The sequence below is a fragment of the Rhizophagus irregularis genome, chromosome 14, assembly GCF_026210795.1.
Source record: "Rhizophagus irregularis chromosome 14, complete sequence".
NCBI lineage: Eukaryota > Fungi > Glomeromycota > Glomeromycetes > Glomerales > Glomeraceae > Rhizophagus > Rhizophagus irregularis.
In genome coordinates, this window is record NC_089442.1 from 3,145,366 (window position 1) to 3,164,801 (window position 19,436).

Below are 19,436 nucleotides of genomic sequence, written 5' to 3' on the forward strand. Positions count from 1 at the left end.
TTTTTAAAAAACAGCCCCAGATGGAGCCTTCTTATATAATTAGACGTAGTAGTACAAAAAGAATATATAGTACAAAAAGAATTTATAGTACAAAAAGAATATATTGCAACACTGTAAAAAAAAATTGCATGCCAATCATGGACAAAAAAAAATTTTACCATTTTTTGCATTTTAAATGTATTTCGAAAAAAAAAAAATTTCATTTTCATGAAATGTTGGGAATTTTGATTCAATTTGGTATACAAATAAACAATTACCTGGGTTTTCAAAAAGTTCGCGTTCAAAGAAATCTTAGATTGATATTTTTCCGAAAGTATAAACAAAGATAATCTACGTTGTACTTATTTTATATACATACACATATATAATTATAATTTGAGAATAAAGAAAGAGTCAAAATAAAGAATCCTTCTATAAATTTTTATCTGCTTTTTTGTTTCTTGAAACGAAAAAAAAAAAGAGAAATTTTTAGGAATATGTAAATCAAAATCAAAGCTAATATAAAAAGCCAAGAAAAGATAAATTGGTCCAATAACAATAATAGTAATAATAATAGTATTTTATTATTTCTATATAATGTATATAAATAATATATATATATATATAGTAATTATAATAAAATATTTACATGCATTTTATAAATGGTTGGGGAATAATACTGCAAGATCTTTATTATTTAATACCATTTTATTTTATTTAATAATCGTCATAAGCAGCTGACATGTAAGATTTTCACGAATTATAAAAAAATAGCTAATAAGGAACAAATTGGTGAAACATTATTTAAAAAAGGCAATTATATATTGTTTTTAACTTAATTTATATCTATTTTATTTTAGATTTCTTTTTTTAGAATAATAATCAGTCAATGATTGTTTTATTTTTTTTTCTTTAAAAAAAAAAAAAAATTCTTTTTGAACCGAAGCAAACAGCATTTTAATGGAATAGGCAATAAATAAACTGTGAAAGTGAATGACAGAATATATATATATATAAAGTGGCTTCCATACTTAAATGTTTAAATCATGCAGTGGTCGCCGTTCCAAATAACAAATGACATGTGATTTTACAAAATGTAATATAAAAATCTTGTGAAATCAAATCGTCAAAATAACTAAATAATTAATTAATCGACCTTTCGGTTATCCTTTGATAAATAACCCAATTTGTAATAATCTAATTTAAAAGTAGAATTACTTACTATTCGAGTAAATAAAAAAAATTCCTTTCATATAATTCCTTGAAATAGAATGTACTGATCATTATTTTCATTATTTTCATTATTTTCATCATTTGATTATAAACGAATATTCGTTATAATGATTAGCAATGTATGCCTTGTCGCAATCCATTACAAGTCTGGGTCGATGTTATTATAAATTTGTCAATTGAACATTTGCGAATCTTGTTGGAAGACTGGAATAAAAAATATCATGAAAAAGAAATCAGACTTTAGTCCACAAAGTAAAGTTGCTCACAGCCCGAACGCATATGAACAAGTTGAATCTTGATTGAGTTTGGTGGCGAATATTTGGCTGAGTTAAAAAAAAACAAATTGTCTTAATTATAAATGACGTAATTTATGAATCATTGGATCTGGAGTGGATCTGGCATTCTGGAACCCGTGCCGTGAGAAATTTACCTGTCACGAGATCTTTGCCCCATGAACAAATAACAATATGTATTATGTGCATTTTTTTTTCTTGTTTGCTCCTAACAGTATCACGATGCCATATTCTTACTATTCTTTTAAAATTAATATTATTTGACCTAATTAATGCGATTAGTAGTGGGCGTTTGCTTAAATCTATTTTCTTTTACAAATCTAAAGTTTGCTAATCTTCTTTCTCCCGTTCATTTTTGTAAAATTTTTTTTTCTTTCAACAGTTAAAATGAGTTGTGAGTCACGAAACAAATCTTGTGAGACAAATGTTTGACTTACAGTATATCTTTCAAAAGAAATGATCTTTCGGTAAGGATCTACATTAAATTTTTTTTTTTTTTTTTGTCGATTCACAATCGCTTTTTTCTTTGCCAATAACTTTAAAATGAAATTTAGAAAAAAAAAATTTTTAATTGTACTTAATATGGGGATTATTCCATTTCAAATTAAAAGCATGTGATAAATTGTTTGCATAAAAAAAATTTTTTTTTCTTAATCTAAACTAAATTTAGATTGTTTGTGTAAAGAAAAAAAAAACATTTTCAGCCTTGTATTAAAAAAAAAATTTTTTTTTCCAAACATTATGGTTAATTTGGTAATATTGAAGACAATTCGAGATTCATATCACACGAAATTATTCTAACTTCTTTAATTGAGTTTGAAAGAAAAAAAAAAAAAAAAATGAAAATGAAAATGAAAAATGATTGAATTAACCAAAAAGATCATTATATGTACCGTACCCGGATCTATTCATGTTTCGCGAACTTTTTCGTTGTTCGATTACATAAATATTACATGATTGTGACAAATAATATTGAACCTTCTTATGTAGATTGAGAATCCAATTAAAACTTTTGTATACGTTTCGTCACTAATTCTTTATTCCTCGACTTATTCTAAAATTCCTGAAAAATTTTTGTAACAAATAATTCCCAATATGTATGTGATTTATGTGATTTAAGTTATAACCGACAGCGAAAATTGTCCCGCAAAAAATAAATAATAATAATAATAATAATAAAACGGATTGAGCCGCGGATTACGTATAAAATTTTTCAAATGAATTTTTCTTACATAAAGAATGTCTATTATGATTTATTTTACGTAATGTATTAAACTTTAAAGAAAGAGGGTAAAAAGGACTACTAATGACGAAACAAATTCTCACGCACAAAAAAGATACGTATAATTTATTAGGAGTCAAATTATATTGGTTCTTACAGTAAAAAAAAATTAATAAAGCTTAAATTAGCAAAAGTAAAGCTGGTATCCAAACTTTAAGGTAATATACTTTACTAGTATTAGATAAATTCAGTAATGTAGTTATGTGGGGGTGAATGCTAAAATTAAACTTTCTTTGATAAAATACCAAAAAAAGTTAATTACGGAAAAACATTCCCAAGCGGAATTCGAGTTATTGTGAGCCAGTATTTTCGAGTATTGTGAAACACCGTTTGGCCCTCCTGATTTTTAAATAATTTAATGAATTGTTAATAGTTTTAATAATTTAAGGATCTAATTCTTATTGGGCACGAAAAATTACATCATTAGTTGTGCTCTTTGTTGGATAAAAGAACATTAATTATACATTTTTATAAATGCGTCACGCGTTATAAGCCGTGTACGTTGCACCACCAATAAAAAATCCCAGTGAATAAGGTCCATTATACAATTTGTACATGTATCCTGTTCATGTGGTCATTATTTATATGTTCTCAGGAGGACACATGAACCAGGGCGCCTCATTCCGCTAACCAACTTTAGTCATTTTTTTTAATTTACCACTAGGAGATCTATTAGACATATTGATTGTATGTGTAAGAAAGGAAAGAGGGGAAAGGATCTAATTCTCACGATTCAAAAATTAATTGTTGACTTAATATTACATCATGCGTGGGAATTTACAAGTTGGATCCTTTCAATCTTAAAATGGAAACCATCTGCTATTAATTATATACTCTACTAGAATTTTGGACAATGAATAATAAGTAAAAGGATTGTTTCAAGTTTCATTATAAAAATTTCTCTTTTTTTTGCATTGTGGATAACTCAAGTAGGAGAGTGTAAATAGGGGCTATGTTCAGTTTAAAAACTGGACTGATAATTAATTCCAGTTTTTTATGTGGTTCAGTTCCACTTGACCGGAAGTGATATTTTAATGTCAGTTACAGGCCTACAATAGTCTTACAGTTATTATTTCATTTCACGGACGTGATATCTAACGTATAGGATTATTGTTTTCCCCGAAATTTATAATTTATTATTGGTAACAGGCGTTATGGAATCTAAGCGAAAATTAAATGGCTTAGCCGGCTAAGCCGCAGCAGTTTAGTTTTTGTTTTATATACTATCCTTATGGTAAAGTTCGTTCATTTTAAAAGATAAATTTTTATCAGGAGTACAAAAATCTCAATTATTTTTAAAAGAAACTCATAATTTGATGAATATAGCAGAATCATTTGCTGCTGTTTATTATTAATTAATTAGTAAAAATAAGTGCATAGCAGGATCTAGTTAATCAATACTTGGGATTAATATACCTAATAAATATATAATTTTTTAACTAAAAATATTTAAAACACTTGAAAAAAATTAATAAATGTTAATATAATTTCTGTAACTATTGTATTTCTGAACAAATTTAGCATTTATATACTTTTTAAAAGGGTTAAGAGTTAGAATCTGATATTACTAAAGAAAAAAATTTTTAATTAATGGTACTATAGTAAAAATATTATTATATCTAAATTTTCTTAATTTTAACCCATCATTTACATTATATTTTGACCATAAAACTTCAAATAAATTCGGCTAAATTCACCCAACTAATCATTTATTTGTTTATATAAGGGACTGAATCTTGGTTTCATCAAGGCAATTATTCATAATATAAATTGTTATAGAATATCTGTGTTTGTCTTGTTCATGAATTTTTATCATATCTCATTGTCAATTCAGGTAACATTATCTTGAAAATTACCTTTATTTTGGTTTATAATTATTTATAAAAGATTTATAAGAAGGATATTCAAATTATATAATATGCAAAATCTGATAATAATAACTAACAAACTTTAGCATTTTCTTTATTATCAGTTTCAGACTTGTCTTTTAATTGATCAATTTGACACATTTTCAACTTTTCTTTTTTCTCCTAGTCTATTATCGTTACTATTTAATTTATCATTAGCATTTTTTTTTTGTTCAGTTAGTTTGCAATTTAAGATTATTACTATATTTTCCAATATTAAATTAAGTATCTCTTTTACTTTATATAATATTAAAAATAAACACCTCTTCAACTAATTATTAATTTTATTATATTATCAAAAAAATAAAATTACATTATTATTAAAAAAATATATTTATAAAAAAAAGAATTTAAATACCAAAACTTTTTTTTTGCAAAATTTTTTAACAAATTTAAATTGATTTAAAAGACATTTTTCTAAAACTGTCAAAATTAAAATATCTACAAACTTTTTGCATAAAATCCCCACAAAAAAGAATATTTAATATTGAAAAAATATGGTAATCTTAGCCTAAAAATCATCATTTTCATGATTAATATACTTATTATTAGTGTTCTGTATAGTGTATATACGACTTGAAATGATTCACATAGACTCATATAACATAAATAATATAGTTAAAGTATTATATAAGACAAATTTTATCATATAAAAAATTGATTCAAAACTCGATTCAACTCAACTCAACCTGATTCATGAGGAACACTATTTATTATGTAAATATAACTTAATATAATCTTGATGAAATTCATATAGTTCCCCTTAATTCTTTGTAAACTTTACTTATTCAATATAAGACTATTTAGAGAACTTAAGATAGCTAATATATTGCTATATTTTTTTTACTCCAGAATTTTTGCTCTTAATTTGAAAAAATAGAAATATCAAATTAGTCAAAAACTAAGTAAATAAGATCAATAGTTCAAAAAGTTCTACAAGGAAAGTGATTGATAATTTGATATGATATAATAGATACAAAAAAAATTTCTGGAATTTTTTTTAATACAATAGATTAGTAGTATAATGGATAGATATAGGATTCCAGATATCTAATATAAAGGTCATAATGGACTTTTAGCTAAAATACCCCTTTTTGCTGAAATTCAAAAAATCATTTTTTGTAAATAACCCAGCATCCAGTAATTCAATTTTGATAAAATATTTTTTATTATGTAGCTCTCATTTAGCTCTACAATTTAAAAAAAAAAGTTCATTAAAATTGGACTACTAGATGCTAAGATATTTATAAAAAACGATTTTTTGAGTCTCTTAAAAAATGGGCTAATTTGCCAAAGGTGTGACTTATAACCTGTTTTGAAGATATCTGAGATCCTATAGATATAAAAGAATTTTCTGGAATTTTTTTAATATAATAGATTGGTAAAAAATAATAGCTTAATAAAAATAAGTTTTAAAACTTCAACTGCCATCATATTATTCATCTTATGATAGTCTTCACAGATAATATGCTGAACTATACATATTATCCAATTATTTTGAAATGGCGTAATTATAAATAAAATCCTAAATTCAATTATGGCATCCCAAATTATATATTTTGTCACTTTATATAGTAAATTACATATAAACTGAATAAATTACAGTATCTCAAATTATAATTATAGTATCCTAAAATAATTTGGGCAGCATGTATATACTTAATGATAAAATAAATAATTTGTTAATAAAAACAGATGAAAAATATAGATAGAAGAACCACTTTCTTTAAATTAAAAATCAAGATATTTTAATTTTCAAAAATACAGCCTATAAGAAAAAGAAGAAGTATTTCTATAACTGATGCTTTCAAAGTTTTTCATTATTTAAATCACTAACTAACCATTAAGAATGGTATTTTAGGTTAGAAGATGCTTTACAAAGGGTTAAATTGCTAGTCAAAGAAGTTAATGATTTTGAATAGTTCAAGAACTTCAAATGATCTATGTATCATGTATAATAATCGTGAATTTTAATATAGATAACAAAAAGTATAACAAATTTTACAGAGAAAAAATATGCAAAATTATAGAGCAAAAGGCTAACAATTTCTGCTATATAGTTCACTGAATATTCGATTAATACAAATAAAATATGAGATCCATTCATATCATGAAGAAAATGTAACAAAGGAATTTATATATCAAAATTCAAATGAATCAATAATGTTTTGAAGGTAAAGATGGATCATATTATTACTATTATAGCAAAGGAGACTAAAAGGAAATTTGCATACATAGATTAATGCTGGGTATGTAAGGAGAAATTCAATTATATATAATAATAATAAGCTTGCTATTACAGCTTTAAATGTGATGCATGATGATCGATTGGTAACCGTTAAAAAAGACTCAAATAAATACAAGACCATCTTTGTTGAATTTGACAAGAATAAAAAAGAACTTGCTATAGAAAAAGTGTGAGGTGGTAAAAAGAATAAGATCTGGGATTACTGTCACATTACAGGTAAGTTTTATGGGCTGCACATAGTGCATGCAATCTCAAGCTCCAAATTAAGGTATGAAAGACCCCATTCTAGTAGTCTTTTATAATTTTCACTGGTCAAATGCAGGATATAAGCAATTTGGTGAATATCAGGATCCCACTGATTGACCATTTTAAAAATCATACATATATTGGTTTCCAATATTTCACTGATGTTTTAATGATTATAATACAATTCTTAAAAAGTATATCATTAAAATTTAATACAATTATCAGTAAACTGATAGTCCATTGATATTTGTATAATAATAATTCGATATTGTAATAACTTATCAAGAAGTATCAGTAGAATATAGTAGAATTAGCTGCTAATCTTTAATAATACTGTATATACACTCCCGGCCAAAAGATTTAGGGCCACCCGGTAAATAATAGAAAAAATGGAATTTTTTAATGATAACTTTTTTTATTAAATTTTAAAATCATATACATTTTCTTTACTAATTAATTAACAAATTTAATAATATTTAAATTCATTATAATAATAAATTATTGAAATTTAATATGTAACATTTTTTATACCCACTTTTTTTAATAAAATAAATTAAAACAATATAAAAAAAATTTTTTTTTTTATAATAAAATATTATATGTAAATTATATTTATTAAACATCATATTATACGTAATATAATGTAAAATACCCAGCCCAAAAATCTCGCAATATTAAATACTTTTTTTTAATAAAAAATCTTAAAAAAAATTAACTCATTAATTTATAATACTTACTTATAAAAATTTAATAAAAACGTTAATTAATGTCTTGACGAGCTTTTATTACCTCTTTAATTCGACGTACCATGCTCTCAACAAGCTTCTGATAAACTTCATATGGAATTTCTGACCAGCACTCTTGAAGAAGCGCCTCCAATTCCCCAAATTTTTTGGATGTTTTTGCTTGGCTCAAACACGACGTTCAAGCTCATCCCAAAGATGTTCAGTGGGTTACAAAATTGTTTCCGTTTTTTCAATAAAATTCCGCGTTCTTGCACTTTTCTTCAAATTCCTCTAAAACGGTACCACGTGATAGCCAAGGATGTCTTCAATATATCTTTCACTATTAATACGGCCATCTACTCTTACCAATGGACCTAAACCATGCCAGAAGAAGTACTCTCACATCATAATACCTCCTCCGTCATGCTTTATGGCAGTTAATATTATATTTTTCTTCTTGAAGACGCCAAACTCGTATTTCCATCATTTTGAAATAATGTAAACCTGGATTCATCGCTCCATACTACCTTTTTCCAATCATTTATAGTCCATAAACTCTTTCACGAGCCCACTTTAAACGAATTTTTCGGTTATATGCTCACTGACATTAAGTTTTCTGAGAGCAGTATCGTACAACTATGATATCCCATATCATATAATGTATTTTTCATAATATTTTTACATATTAGTGATATTACTTTTCCAGTGGATTCAGCAAATTTTTTACTATTTTCTCTGTTGGTTCACGTTGATTTTGAGCAACAATAACTGTAAGATGACGTTTATCCCCGTTCAGTTAATTTTTTTGGACATCCACTTCGAGAAGCAATACTAACAGCACCTGATTTTTTATATTTTGATGAATTATGGTTTTACCATAACCAGTTTTTTATTGTTCATTCTGAGTCACCAGCTTCATAAAAAACCGTTAAATCTTCCGCGTTCAAGATCCGAAAGTTCTCTTGTTTTGACCATTTTGCAAAAACACCATTCTGATCGTGATATTTTATCAGTTTCCAAATGACTTTTTTGTAAGCTCAATATCACCAGAATCTTCAGTAGAACACCTCTCCCAAAAATTTTCCTGATTTCTATTATAAATTACATGTAGCCGTGATACATAAATTTGTTTTATAACGTTTCTATGCTAATGCCTGTGGTCCATAATCTATACTAATTATTCTAACATTAACTTCGATCCGATTTATTTGAATCATCAATATTCTGGATATAAAATGGTCGTCGGTTATCTTAAAGACTTAAATGGAACATGCACTGTCAAAAATTAACAATTCATAACATTAATTAACCTACCGAAATTTTATATTGTTTTCTAGTAGTGTCATCAGATTCTGTACGAAAAAAAGGTCATTAGTTGAAGTCGCTTCGGTAACTTCCACACGGCCACAACATATTTCATACTTTATTTACGTAATATCTCATCTCCAGAAAATTTTTTTGTTATCGTGGCGCATATGCAGATCATTTCCTAAAATTGCGTAATACACAATACAGTAAATCAAGATGACTCTTCCAAAATAAACTTCTCTTATTTCTCTTCAAGTTTACAATGTCGATATTGTTAAGAAGGCTAAAGATGGTTCAAGCGTTCCGATAAATCAAATAATTCACCAGGTTGGAACTTGGATGTTATTTTTCTAACAATTTTCTTTTTGTAATTAGAACTAAATAATTGTTTTGATATGCATGGATCTTGATGAAAACTCTAAAGACATTCTTCGTTTATGGACCAAAACATTACGAAAGAAACACCGTGGTGAAAATATTGCAAACGATGAAATTTTTAAGGATCCATTCTGTTGATTGAATGGAACGAACCCGGAATCCAGGCGAGGACAACCATGAACCCTATGTTCACCAAAGATGCGTTGCTTGCTCGTATGTATATAAATATTAACATCACTGAGGATTTATGTCGCAATACATTATATAAAGCAACTATTCGTCTGATTGGTTCTAATTTTTCTTTTGATTAGTAATTCGAGGACAAGCAGGATTCGCGCCGTTTCCACCACAAGCGCCTTCTGATTGCGCGTTTTCATTTAACGACCGCCAAGCTTTCCTAAATACTACCATAGCGTTAACCAATAATAATTGGTCGCGACACATGGTTGGATTTCCTGACGTTGGCCGATGCTATGAAATTGGGATCCCTAAAAAAGGGTAGTTAGAGGCCGATGAGCACTTACACGTCTTCAACGCTTAAACCTTTCTCTGGTCTAAAATTCTTCCGGGAATTAAATTCCCTTGTTAATTTTTTCGCTATCACTTATTATAATTCACAAATTTTTCAGCTATAATTCTTATTATAATTCACAATTCTTCCAGGAATTAACATTCCCTTATTAATTTCTTTGCTTTTATTTCGCTTCTTCTTTGAAGTGTCACTTATCAATTTTCTATAATTCATGTCATTTTATTTTATTATGCAAATAATATCCAATTAATAAAATCTCATTACGAACAATAACTTTTTTTAAACTAAATAATTAAGATATGTAATACTTTCAAGGGAAGGGGTATGCGGATCATAGGCCATATAATGCAAGTTCCCGCTTCATATTATTTCTTTACTTCCTCACATTTCTATAGCTAAATTTTTTTCTATCACTAACTATGAGAGTCTCACATCTCGTATCACTCCTACTTATATAAAGTATTAAGTTCTGTAGGAAACTTTTCTAAGATAAAGTTCTATAGCATAATTAGCAACGAAGTAAAAAAAAAATAATGCATGTTTCTGAGCATAATTGTGATATTCCTTGATACATTATAATAATAATGTTCGTTTTTTTTTGTCACCCAGCACCAAACATGAGCTTAACCATATAATTTTACTGCTCGATCAGACCCCATTTATTGTACGTGTGATGATCAGATTTTCTCGGCAAAGATCAAATGCCGAGAAAAATATATTAAGTCCTATTATTTCGGAACATCTATAGATGCGGAAAACCCGATGATGACACGTTCCAAGATGCAAACTGAGCAATAAAACCAACCTACTCTATTATTACTTTACGAATTATACTCGTTTGATTGTTGATACCAATGAAATAATGGTATCATCACTAGACGCGTCACCAGCTCGTCTTACTTCAATATTTAACCAGTTTACTACATAATCGGATACCTGTATATTACCGAAAGGTGATTTGAATTCATTGTGTTAATGTTCGAACCTATAGTATTATTATTCTACTCATTTCTTGGTTGAAGAAAGGTTAGCTCTTTGTTCTTTTCGTATTCCAGCCTTAATCTCGGTAATCTTGACATCACGCCTAACATTCTCAGCTGAAGAATCTGCCTTGTTTTTCTCCAATTCGATTCTGGCCTTAAGCTCCTGTTTTAGCTTCATTTTCTTAACCTTATCCTCAGCAATAAGTTCGTCAATCTCAGCTAAGAGCTTGGCATTTAATTCCCTCAATGAATCGTTGGATTGAATGTTTGACATGTTCGATAAATTTTATACAAGAACAGAAATATTCAAAAGTTTGTTAGTATATAGAAACAGTCAAGTAAAAAAGTAGGTTATAAAGTCACCAAATTTCTGGGACATAATGTCTCGGAAAAATGCAAAAAAAAATTTTTATTAATACATGCGAAAAATAAATACAAAGCTCGGGACGTAGCCCGCGATACATGACGTCTATGCTAATATGCACGATTATTTTTTCTTGATTATTTCTTCTACACGGCGCTTCTTAAATGCGCCTATCCTTCAATAAACCCACTATAACCTCTAAAATCCTCTTCACATTCTTACGCAATTCATTTGGATCCTCGAGAGCGTCTTCTGCTAGTGAAATTCGATACTCAGTCCTACTCGTACTATATATACCCTCGGTACTATGAAGAATGAAGTACCAGTCAGTTCCAGTACTGACTATACCATAGATGTAATCGTAATCGGGGGGATCGAACGCCTCATCAGCCTTTCGCTTTCTCCTGTGCATATCTAAGTTCATCTGGTAACGAAGTACGAAGTTAGCAATTTCAAATAATTAGCCTCTGCGAACTCTTTTTTTCTCATTTCACGGAACAAACGAAGTAAAAATGTTGCCCACATCACACGCACTTCGACATTGCAATAAGTTTTGGCAGATACCCATAGTTGCTTGATTCTGTTTGCCTTCGGTTATGCAAATTATTTCTTCGAGCAAATCGTCTTAGAGATCTCTTCGGTTGATTCCATGAGTTTATCTTACTTAGAATCATTGACGTAGAGGTCGAAGCCGAGGAAGAGAACTTGGTAACCTTGATTTGCTAATAGAGTTTTAACGGCAAATTCGAGAATAGCGACTTTATCTTCCTTGCAAGGTGAAATTATGAAAGTTTTTTCATCTTGTCCATTTTTGAGGCAACACTTAAGATTGATAATACTCATTTTTTCGTTTTCCTAAATGCAAGAACCCATAGTGAGAAAATTCCTTGGCCCACTTACATGAAAAAACATATACTGACATACCTTATTTTTTTGCGTTATTTTACGGAAAATATTTTTTGCGGGAAGGTTGATTAAACTTCCACATATTCTCCTACACGCTTTATATCTTGTTGGGAAAAAGTTAAGGAGATATGAGGTGTGTTTAGTATTGTTGTCTGATGCCAAGAGTTCTATGAAAGCACATGCAAAGGGAATCTTCATACCATTTCACATGTAGATCTACCCTATAAGACATATAGTTGGTTTTACGCCTGGCGGTCTCGAAATTACGAAGTCCTCAGCCTTTCATAACATATGCTTTTATCAGTACTATTTGCTTTTAGGGTAAGTCCTGTGTTGCGTGTAGTCTTTCTTTCACATTTTTCTCGGGGAAAAAAATAAAGAATAAAGGTTAATATGCAAAATTAATATGTCGCACAAACCTGAACCGTGTGATTCACCTATTTTTTGTCGCGCAGGGTGAATGCATGTGGCTCAGCGAAATCTCCCGAGCTGGTGATCACTGCTCCGGACTAGTTAGATCGGTAGAGTACCACCATTCCATAGAGGACCGTGTTAATTCCCGATTAAGAAATGCAGAAATAAAATTATTATTAACACCATCCTAATCACTAAATGTGGTAATAAAATCGTTTGGGGTATCAGCCGTGTCCATAATCATTGGAGGTACATCGTTAACATAGGTAACTTCATCCTCTGACTCAGAACTAAATGATTTAGACTCTGATTCGGTTTCAGAGCTCGAACATTCAGACTCTGTTTCAGTGTATTCCGAATCATAATATTCACTTAGATCATAACGTACTATGTTTGAAAAACTTGGTTATTATGACCTCCCCATCTGAATTAATTGCGGTGAAATTAGGGAATAATAATTCGTAGAATGTATATAACGAAGGAGACAATATATTAATGTCATTTCTTACATAATAAAGTCTTTTCTCTTCACTATTTTCCCAATATCTTGCATCGCGTTTATCAATCCTATATCTCAATCCTACTAGCCAATTATTACCTAAAACCATATCGTATTCAGGCTTGTCAACAATTACGAAAGTTTCTGTATCTACCCAAATACGAAGGGGGGTTTTAACCCATCAAATATATTTGGCAAAATGACGGAAACTTTTTCTCTATTAAGCCATTCTCTTATCATCACTTTCTTCCCAGCATTTGTTGCAGTCTTTGTACTGCGGGAAATTCAGATCCTCCTTAGAAATATATAAATCAATTTTTTTGGCGCCTTACTAATACTGCTATAGTAATATTTGGGGTCAATCAATGCCTTAACAGTTGCTTTTTCATTGACAAATGTACAATCCACTATTAATCTTCTGCGAATTTCTAAAATTACTTCATCTTTCCATATATTATTTATACTGCAACATTTTTTAAGATCCTGTATCGATAAATTTTTTAGAATAAAGGGTATTAATTCTGGTGGAAGAAGCTCAAAAGATTTGATGTATGCATTTTTTATGGTTAGAATATCTTTCAATCGTAAAATATAATTCATCACCATTCTCGGTCATGCCTTCCTTTGTTGCTTATGAGGGACAGCCTTTTTTTCTCTTACCTCAATTATCTCAACCGAATCAGATTCTCTGGAAGACTCAGGTGAATAGAAGGAACTCTTACCTTTTTCACTAATCAGTGTGGGAACTATTTCTTGTATTAAATCAACCACAGTCTCCCTATCTACACATTCGTCCAGATCTTCTAATTTGATTTTTAAGGATCCCACATCTCTTTCTAATCTTTTTACCCCCCTTCTAAAGTAAATGATAATCTTCCAATTGTTTCTTTAGTGCCCTATTTTCACCGGAAAGCGCACTATACACTTCTGCATTTTGCTCATTTAGTCCAAATATCTGGGCTAATTTCTCTGTATATCTGATTAATCTGATAACTTCCTCCTCACGGAATGCATCAGATGTAATGATTTTGATCATTTTCGCGATATATTTTATATGCTATATCTTGCTTCGAATGAAAAAATAAAATTCCCAATAATTCACTACGTTCATGATCGGTGGAAGAAAGCTATAAATTCTTACATATATTTATTTATAAATAAATCGAATATTATTCTAAAATTATAAGTACAGTGACACCTCTCTAAGTGCACCCCTCTTGGAACATAGTAAAAAAATAGTAGAATGTGCATTTAGAGAGGGTGTGCATTTATAGAGAGTAAAATATTAAGAGCTCTTATAAGTTGGGACCAGACCCACCATGCACTTAAAGAGAATTTTTATATAGTGCATGCACTTATATATGCCCACCATGCACTTAAAGAGAATTTATATAGTGCGTGCACTTATAGAGGGTACACTTATAGAGGTGTCACTGTAATGCTTTATTCAATAACAACTTTATCCCCAACCAAAATTGAAAATATAATAGCATCCATAAAATAAGAAATTGCAATTGAATTCCATATAATATTCCAGTTTCTTCCCGTAGCATCTAAGATCCATCCCGTTAATGATACACCTAAAATTGCCGGGATCATACCCAGAGAATTAGCAAGACCAAAAATTACACCACTATATCGTGGAGCAATATCCAACTTTATAATTTTAAATACAGTACATTAAAATAAGATATTTAAACAATGATTGTTAAATTATAAAATTTAGCATCTTAAACTAGAATCCTCACCTGAGAAATTTTAACTCCTGCAATTGAAAAAGAATTTAATCCAGTTCCTATAGATATAAGAATAATTCCTTGTAATGGGGTCTTTGCTACATATGTCGCCTTTTTCAAACACATAATATAAATAAACAAATGCGTTATATTAAAAACATAAAATAATGCTTGTTTTTTACTTACTAATAAAAGGAATGTGGCAAAACCCCAACTACTAATTATCTGAGCAATTCTCCTTACAATGACAACACGGACTTTAATTTTGCATGTCATATAGTCAGCAAGTGTTCCAACAAATAATACAGATATACCCTGAACAATATAAGGAAGAACTAGCAGATACAATATTTAAATACAAAATCAATATTATTATAGTTTGCTCATATCATATATATCATATATGCAACATTTACCTGTAAAATATCCTAAATGTTTTATATCTACTCTGAAACGATCAAGATAATAAGTAGGAAGCCAATTAAGGAAAACAAAGTAACCCCAATTATTGAAAACATTCGCGACTTTAAGAACAAATTTAAACATAAAAATAAACCATATAATTTAGGACAATAAACACAAAACATTTTTTTTCAAATTTTACCAAGTATAGCCCACACTTCCCGTCTAGAAAGAATTAACCTCCATGGGATACGTGAAGGATTGGAACTTTTTGCGTCAACATTTTCTTCTGTGTTATTATCTTGGGTAACTTCGTTGTCTTCAATAATATCAATAACATTTTCACTGTTTCTATTTATTACTTCTTCTTCGCTAGTGGGTAAACTAATGTAACCAGATCTACCACTTACGCTGTGATTATTCTTTAAAATTAAATTTAATTCTTCTTTTGAAATTCCCTTATAAGTACTTGGATCGCTTCCACCATAAATTTGCCAAAACAATGACCATACAAGCCCAATAACTCCAAATACCCAAAAAATACTCTGCCATCTCCAAGGGCCTGATCCCAACCATGTAGATACAGGTAAAGCAATTATATTACCAATATTAATTGAAGCTGACATAATTGCAGCAGTGCGAGAACGTTCTTCTTGTGGAGCCCAAGATGCAGTTAATGAATAAGCAGATGGAATACAAGCACCTTCTGCAATGCCAAGTAGAATTCGGCATGACAGAAGGTAACTCAAACCTAGCTTGGCAGCACTGGGAGTGAACAAAGTAAAAGTAGTCCAACCAAAAGCGGCTAAATGCCAATATAAAAAAAGGTCAAAGTTCCATTTATAAATCCGGACACCAATAAAGATATTTTCAGTATTAAACAAAATCATTTTTTCACAATTATAATAATCCTTCAGAATACTCACCAACTCCAAGCACCAATTTTCCACCAAACCTATCTGCAAACGCTCCTCCCAAAACCTGCGTGCTTATATAACCTATAAAAAACGAAGATAATACTAGTCCCTGAATTGTGGAGGACCAGCCAAATTCTTTGGCCATATAAATAATGGCAACAGCTATATTAGAGCGATCTTTTGGGGCAATATTATTAAATATAAATTGACTGGAAGCCCGTAAGTTAGGAATTTAGTCAAATAAATTAATTTTAACCTGCATAATTTATTAAAATGGCAAGTGCACAAAGGCCGAGTACAATGAACCGCTTCGGAATATATAAATTCTGCCACACCCACAACGTACTCATTCTTTTTTTGAATAAATAAGTAATTTTAAAGATGCTAAAAGACCAAAATCAAGCAGATCTGAATATATAGCAATCGTGGTTTCTATGTATGTACAGCACTCAATATTATATGGTATAGTTTTCTATGGGAATGTATAGTCTTTATTATATTATTTCCGCACATGTACGGAAAACTATACATGTACGATTATGTTTTCTACGTAGGGAATGTATGGCTTTTTATAATCTACTCTGAGGTTACAGAATTATGTTATTTATGTATTTCCATACATTGTGGATTATCAGTGCACAAATCTGGATTTAGCATTGTTTGAAATATTTTATCATTTTCAGTTTTCAGCTAGTGTTTTTTCTTTTTATTTTTGTTCTTAGAAAATACATGCCATTCACTAGTACTTGTTTCCCTCCTCCAAAGGAATAACTTTGAAGACACATTTCACTCTTGTAGAAGTAAAATTAGGCGCGTATGCTGTAAACACTTCAGAAAAACCTATTTAATCATTAACTTATGAAAAAAAATTTAAATTGATTTCTTGTGTTTAATAAACTTTAATAGTGGCGATATCGTATTATTGCCTTTTTCTAATTACTGTGATCTAGCATTATTTAATAAAAAAAAAAAAATTTAAGAAAACGTGAAAATAAAAATTTTATTGTATTTTCAAATAAAGAGGTATGATTATAAGCTAAAAATTATAATTTTAAGAAATTTTTAAATAAATTTACTTATCACTTTTCAAATTTTGTGTAACATTATTGTTTTTAAAAAGTTACTTATAAGTAAACTTATTTAAACATTGAAAATTATTTCTTAAAATTATAATTTTTAGCTTATAATCATACTTTCTTTTATTTTCATAAAATTTTTTTTTTATTAAAATAATGCTAAATCACAGTAATTAGAAAACGGCAATAAAAAAATAGGTAAAGTTAATGATCTAAAAAGTTCAATTTTAACTTTAAAAACATCTTTGAAAATTATGAGTTTTAGATTGTGAATTATTGGAGTCATATTATTGTGGTTATTATGTTTGAATTTTATATAACTAAGATTTTCGTTTTAGTTATTTTGAAATCAAGAACGAGACATTTTCATTTTTAAAATCATTAATTCGTGATCCGTCAAGCTGTGATTGACATATACAGTAATATATACGGGACGATTTATATATATTTTAACCGTTTTTCAGAATCCTTCTAATCTGACTTATTAAACTACTTCTAAAGTAATACCAAAGCAATGTCAAAGCAAAAAGAATACTCAGTTTCACTTATTTCTGCAGGAGAACTTGTAGACAACTTGCATTATGGACCATATGCTAGATAATGGTGGTTAGCTCGCCCAACTAATGATAATACGGCAAATATGCCTTTTTATCCACTTCGTCTTGGTATGAAACACTTGCTACAATAAATAAACGTGATTTTATCATTACAGTAGTTCAAGGAAATACTGAAGATACTACAGGCTCTAATTATAATGGGTTCCAAGTTCCAACCCAGATATACTGTACATGTCGTTCTGAAGGTTTATGTAGTAACGTTATATATGTAATAGTTGTGTTTCAAAAAATCCTGATTGGAATTATGTAAAGTTCTTTTATACATGATTATAACCATTCTCGATCATTATTTTTCAAGAATTTGACGATGATGAAGCAATTGTTAGAATTTATAAAGAATTTCAAAAAATATGCATCTTTTGTGATGCTAATCCTAATTTAATTTGGAAAAAAATTGCAATATTAACAAACTGAAAGGAAGCACCCTCTTTGGACTTGAACATAATGAAATAAAATTAGTAATTGATCGAGAAAAAATTCCTTATTGTACGACTGATGACTAGAAAATGAAGAAATTATGAATAAAGTTTTCAATTACCATTTGAAAAAACGTGTTTTAACGTCTATTAATTGGAAAAATTTTTTTATTGAATGGCAAAATCAAAAAAGTAATTTTATTGAAATAACACAAAAACTAAAAGAAATATATCCAGTTGGTTATATTATCAAAGATCGTAAATCGTGCGTGGAAAGCTTTATTGTGTCATGCTGGTTGTATTAAGATAACGAGGTAACTAATTAAAAATTCGATTTTTTCAATTTTGGACGCGGTCAAAAGATCCAGATAAAGACAAAGATACACCAATGCAAGTGTATAATTGTGGATTTCTTCAATTTCTTCAAACAGCTCCTGAAAACAATTTTGGAATGCATTTCAAGATGCATTAGATAGCAATATTCGTGGAATTGATGGTAAAAGAAGAATATTATCTGTTATTGCCGATACATTTTCATATGAAAATGATAAACGAAATTTATCAGTTAGTATCGAAATTTACAAAAAATTATAAAAAAAAAATCTATATAATACCCATAATTATTAGGTTTTTAATTATTCAATTACCGAAGTAAGTTATTATGCACATTAATGGTCCAGGAGGTGTTCAGATGGACAAACCTCCAGCACACAGTTCCTCAGACTCCTTGGATTAATAAGTCAGGTATTGAACTGTTGTTTTTAATATTACTATATGACGTCATTTTAAGCCAATCTATTATTTCTAGGAATTTTTCCTAATCGTCTAAATATGGATCAACTAAAATTCGACAATAGACGTGAATTAGTTTCTTTGCTAGAAGATGTTGTATCACAGAAAATAGAAAATACAGGTACAGTTTGATTTTAAAGAGAATGATTACCTTAGATTCTACACTAGTTATAATATTATCAT

At 29.0% G+C, this 19,436-nt stretch overlaps 5 protein-coding genes across 5 annotated transcripts; 1 reads left to right on the forward strand and 4 right to left on the reverse strand.

The window, feature by feature from the left end:
* Window positions 1–9,775: 9,775 nt before the first annotated feature.
* OCT59_006372 (uncharacterized protein) lies at window positions 9,776–10,101 on the forward strand (the record flags this gene model as incomplete). Its single annotated transcript, XM_025324388.1, has 2 exons — window positions 9,776–9,812; window positions 9,911–10,101. 2 exons carry the CDS (start codon window positions 9,776–9,778, stop codon window positions 10,099–10,101), a joined length of 228 nt encoding a protein of 75 aa, XP_025186397.1.
* A 1,035-nt stretch (window positions 10,102–11,136) lies between these two features.
* Window positions 11,137–11,388, reverse strand: OCT59_006373 (uncharacterized protein; the record flags this gene model as incomplete). The annotated part of the gene is made up of 1 exon (XM_066141230.1): window positions 11,137–11,388. The coding sequence occupies one exon, from the start codon at window positions 11,386–11,388 to the stop codon at window positions 11,137–11,139; it is 252 nt and encodes an 83-aa protein (XP_065998042.1).
* Window positions 11,389–12,138: 750 nt separating this feature from the next.
* OCT59_006374 (uncharacterized protein) lies at window positions 12,139–12,582 on the reverse strand (the record flags this gene model as incomplete). Its single annotated transcript, XM_066141231.1, has 2 exons — window positions 12,139–12,333; window positions 12,403–12,582. The coding sequence occupies 2 exons, from the start codon at window positions 12,580–12,582 to the stop codon at window positions 12,139–12,141; spliced, it is 375 nt and encodes a 124-aa protein (XP_065998043.1).
* A 403-nt stretch (window positions 12,583–12,985) lies between these two features.
* Window positions 12,986–14,333, reverse strand: OCT59_006375 (uncharacterized protein; the record flags this gene model as incomplete). The annotated part of the gene is made up of 5 exons (XM_066141233.1): window positions 12,986–13,199; window positions 13,285–13,447; window positions 13,630–13,780; window positions 13,958–14,100; window positions 14,204–14,333. 5 exons carry the CDS (start codon window positions 14,331–14,333, stop codon window positions 12,986–12,988), a joined length of 801 nt encoding a protein of 266 aa, XP_065998044.1.
* Window positions 14,334–14,740: 407 nt separating this feature from the next.
* Window positions 14,741–16,702, reverse strand: OCT59_006376 (uncharacterized protein; the record flags this gene model as incomplete). Its single annotated transcript, XM_066141234.1, has 7 exons — window positions 14,741–14,953; window positions 15,046–15,144; window positions 15,220–15,368; window positions 15,450–15,557; window positions 15,638–16,240; window positions 16,362–16,529; window positions 16,609–16,702. 7 exons carry the CDS (start codon window positions 16,700–16,702, stop codon window positions 14,741–14,743), a joined length of 1,434 nt encoding a protein of 477 aa, XP_065998045.1.
* Window positions 16,703–19,436: the final 2,734 nt, after the last annotated feature.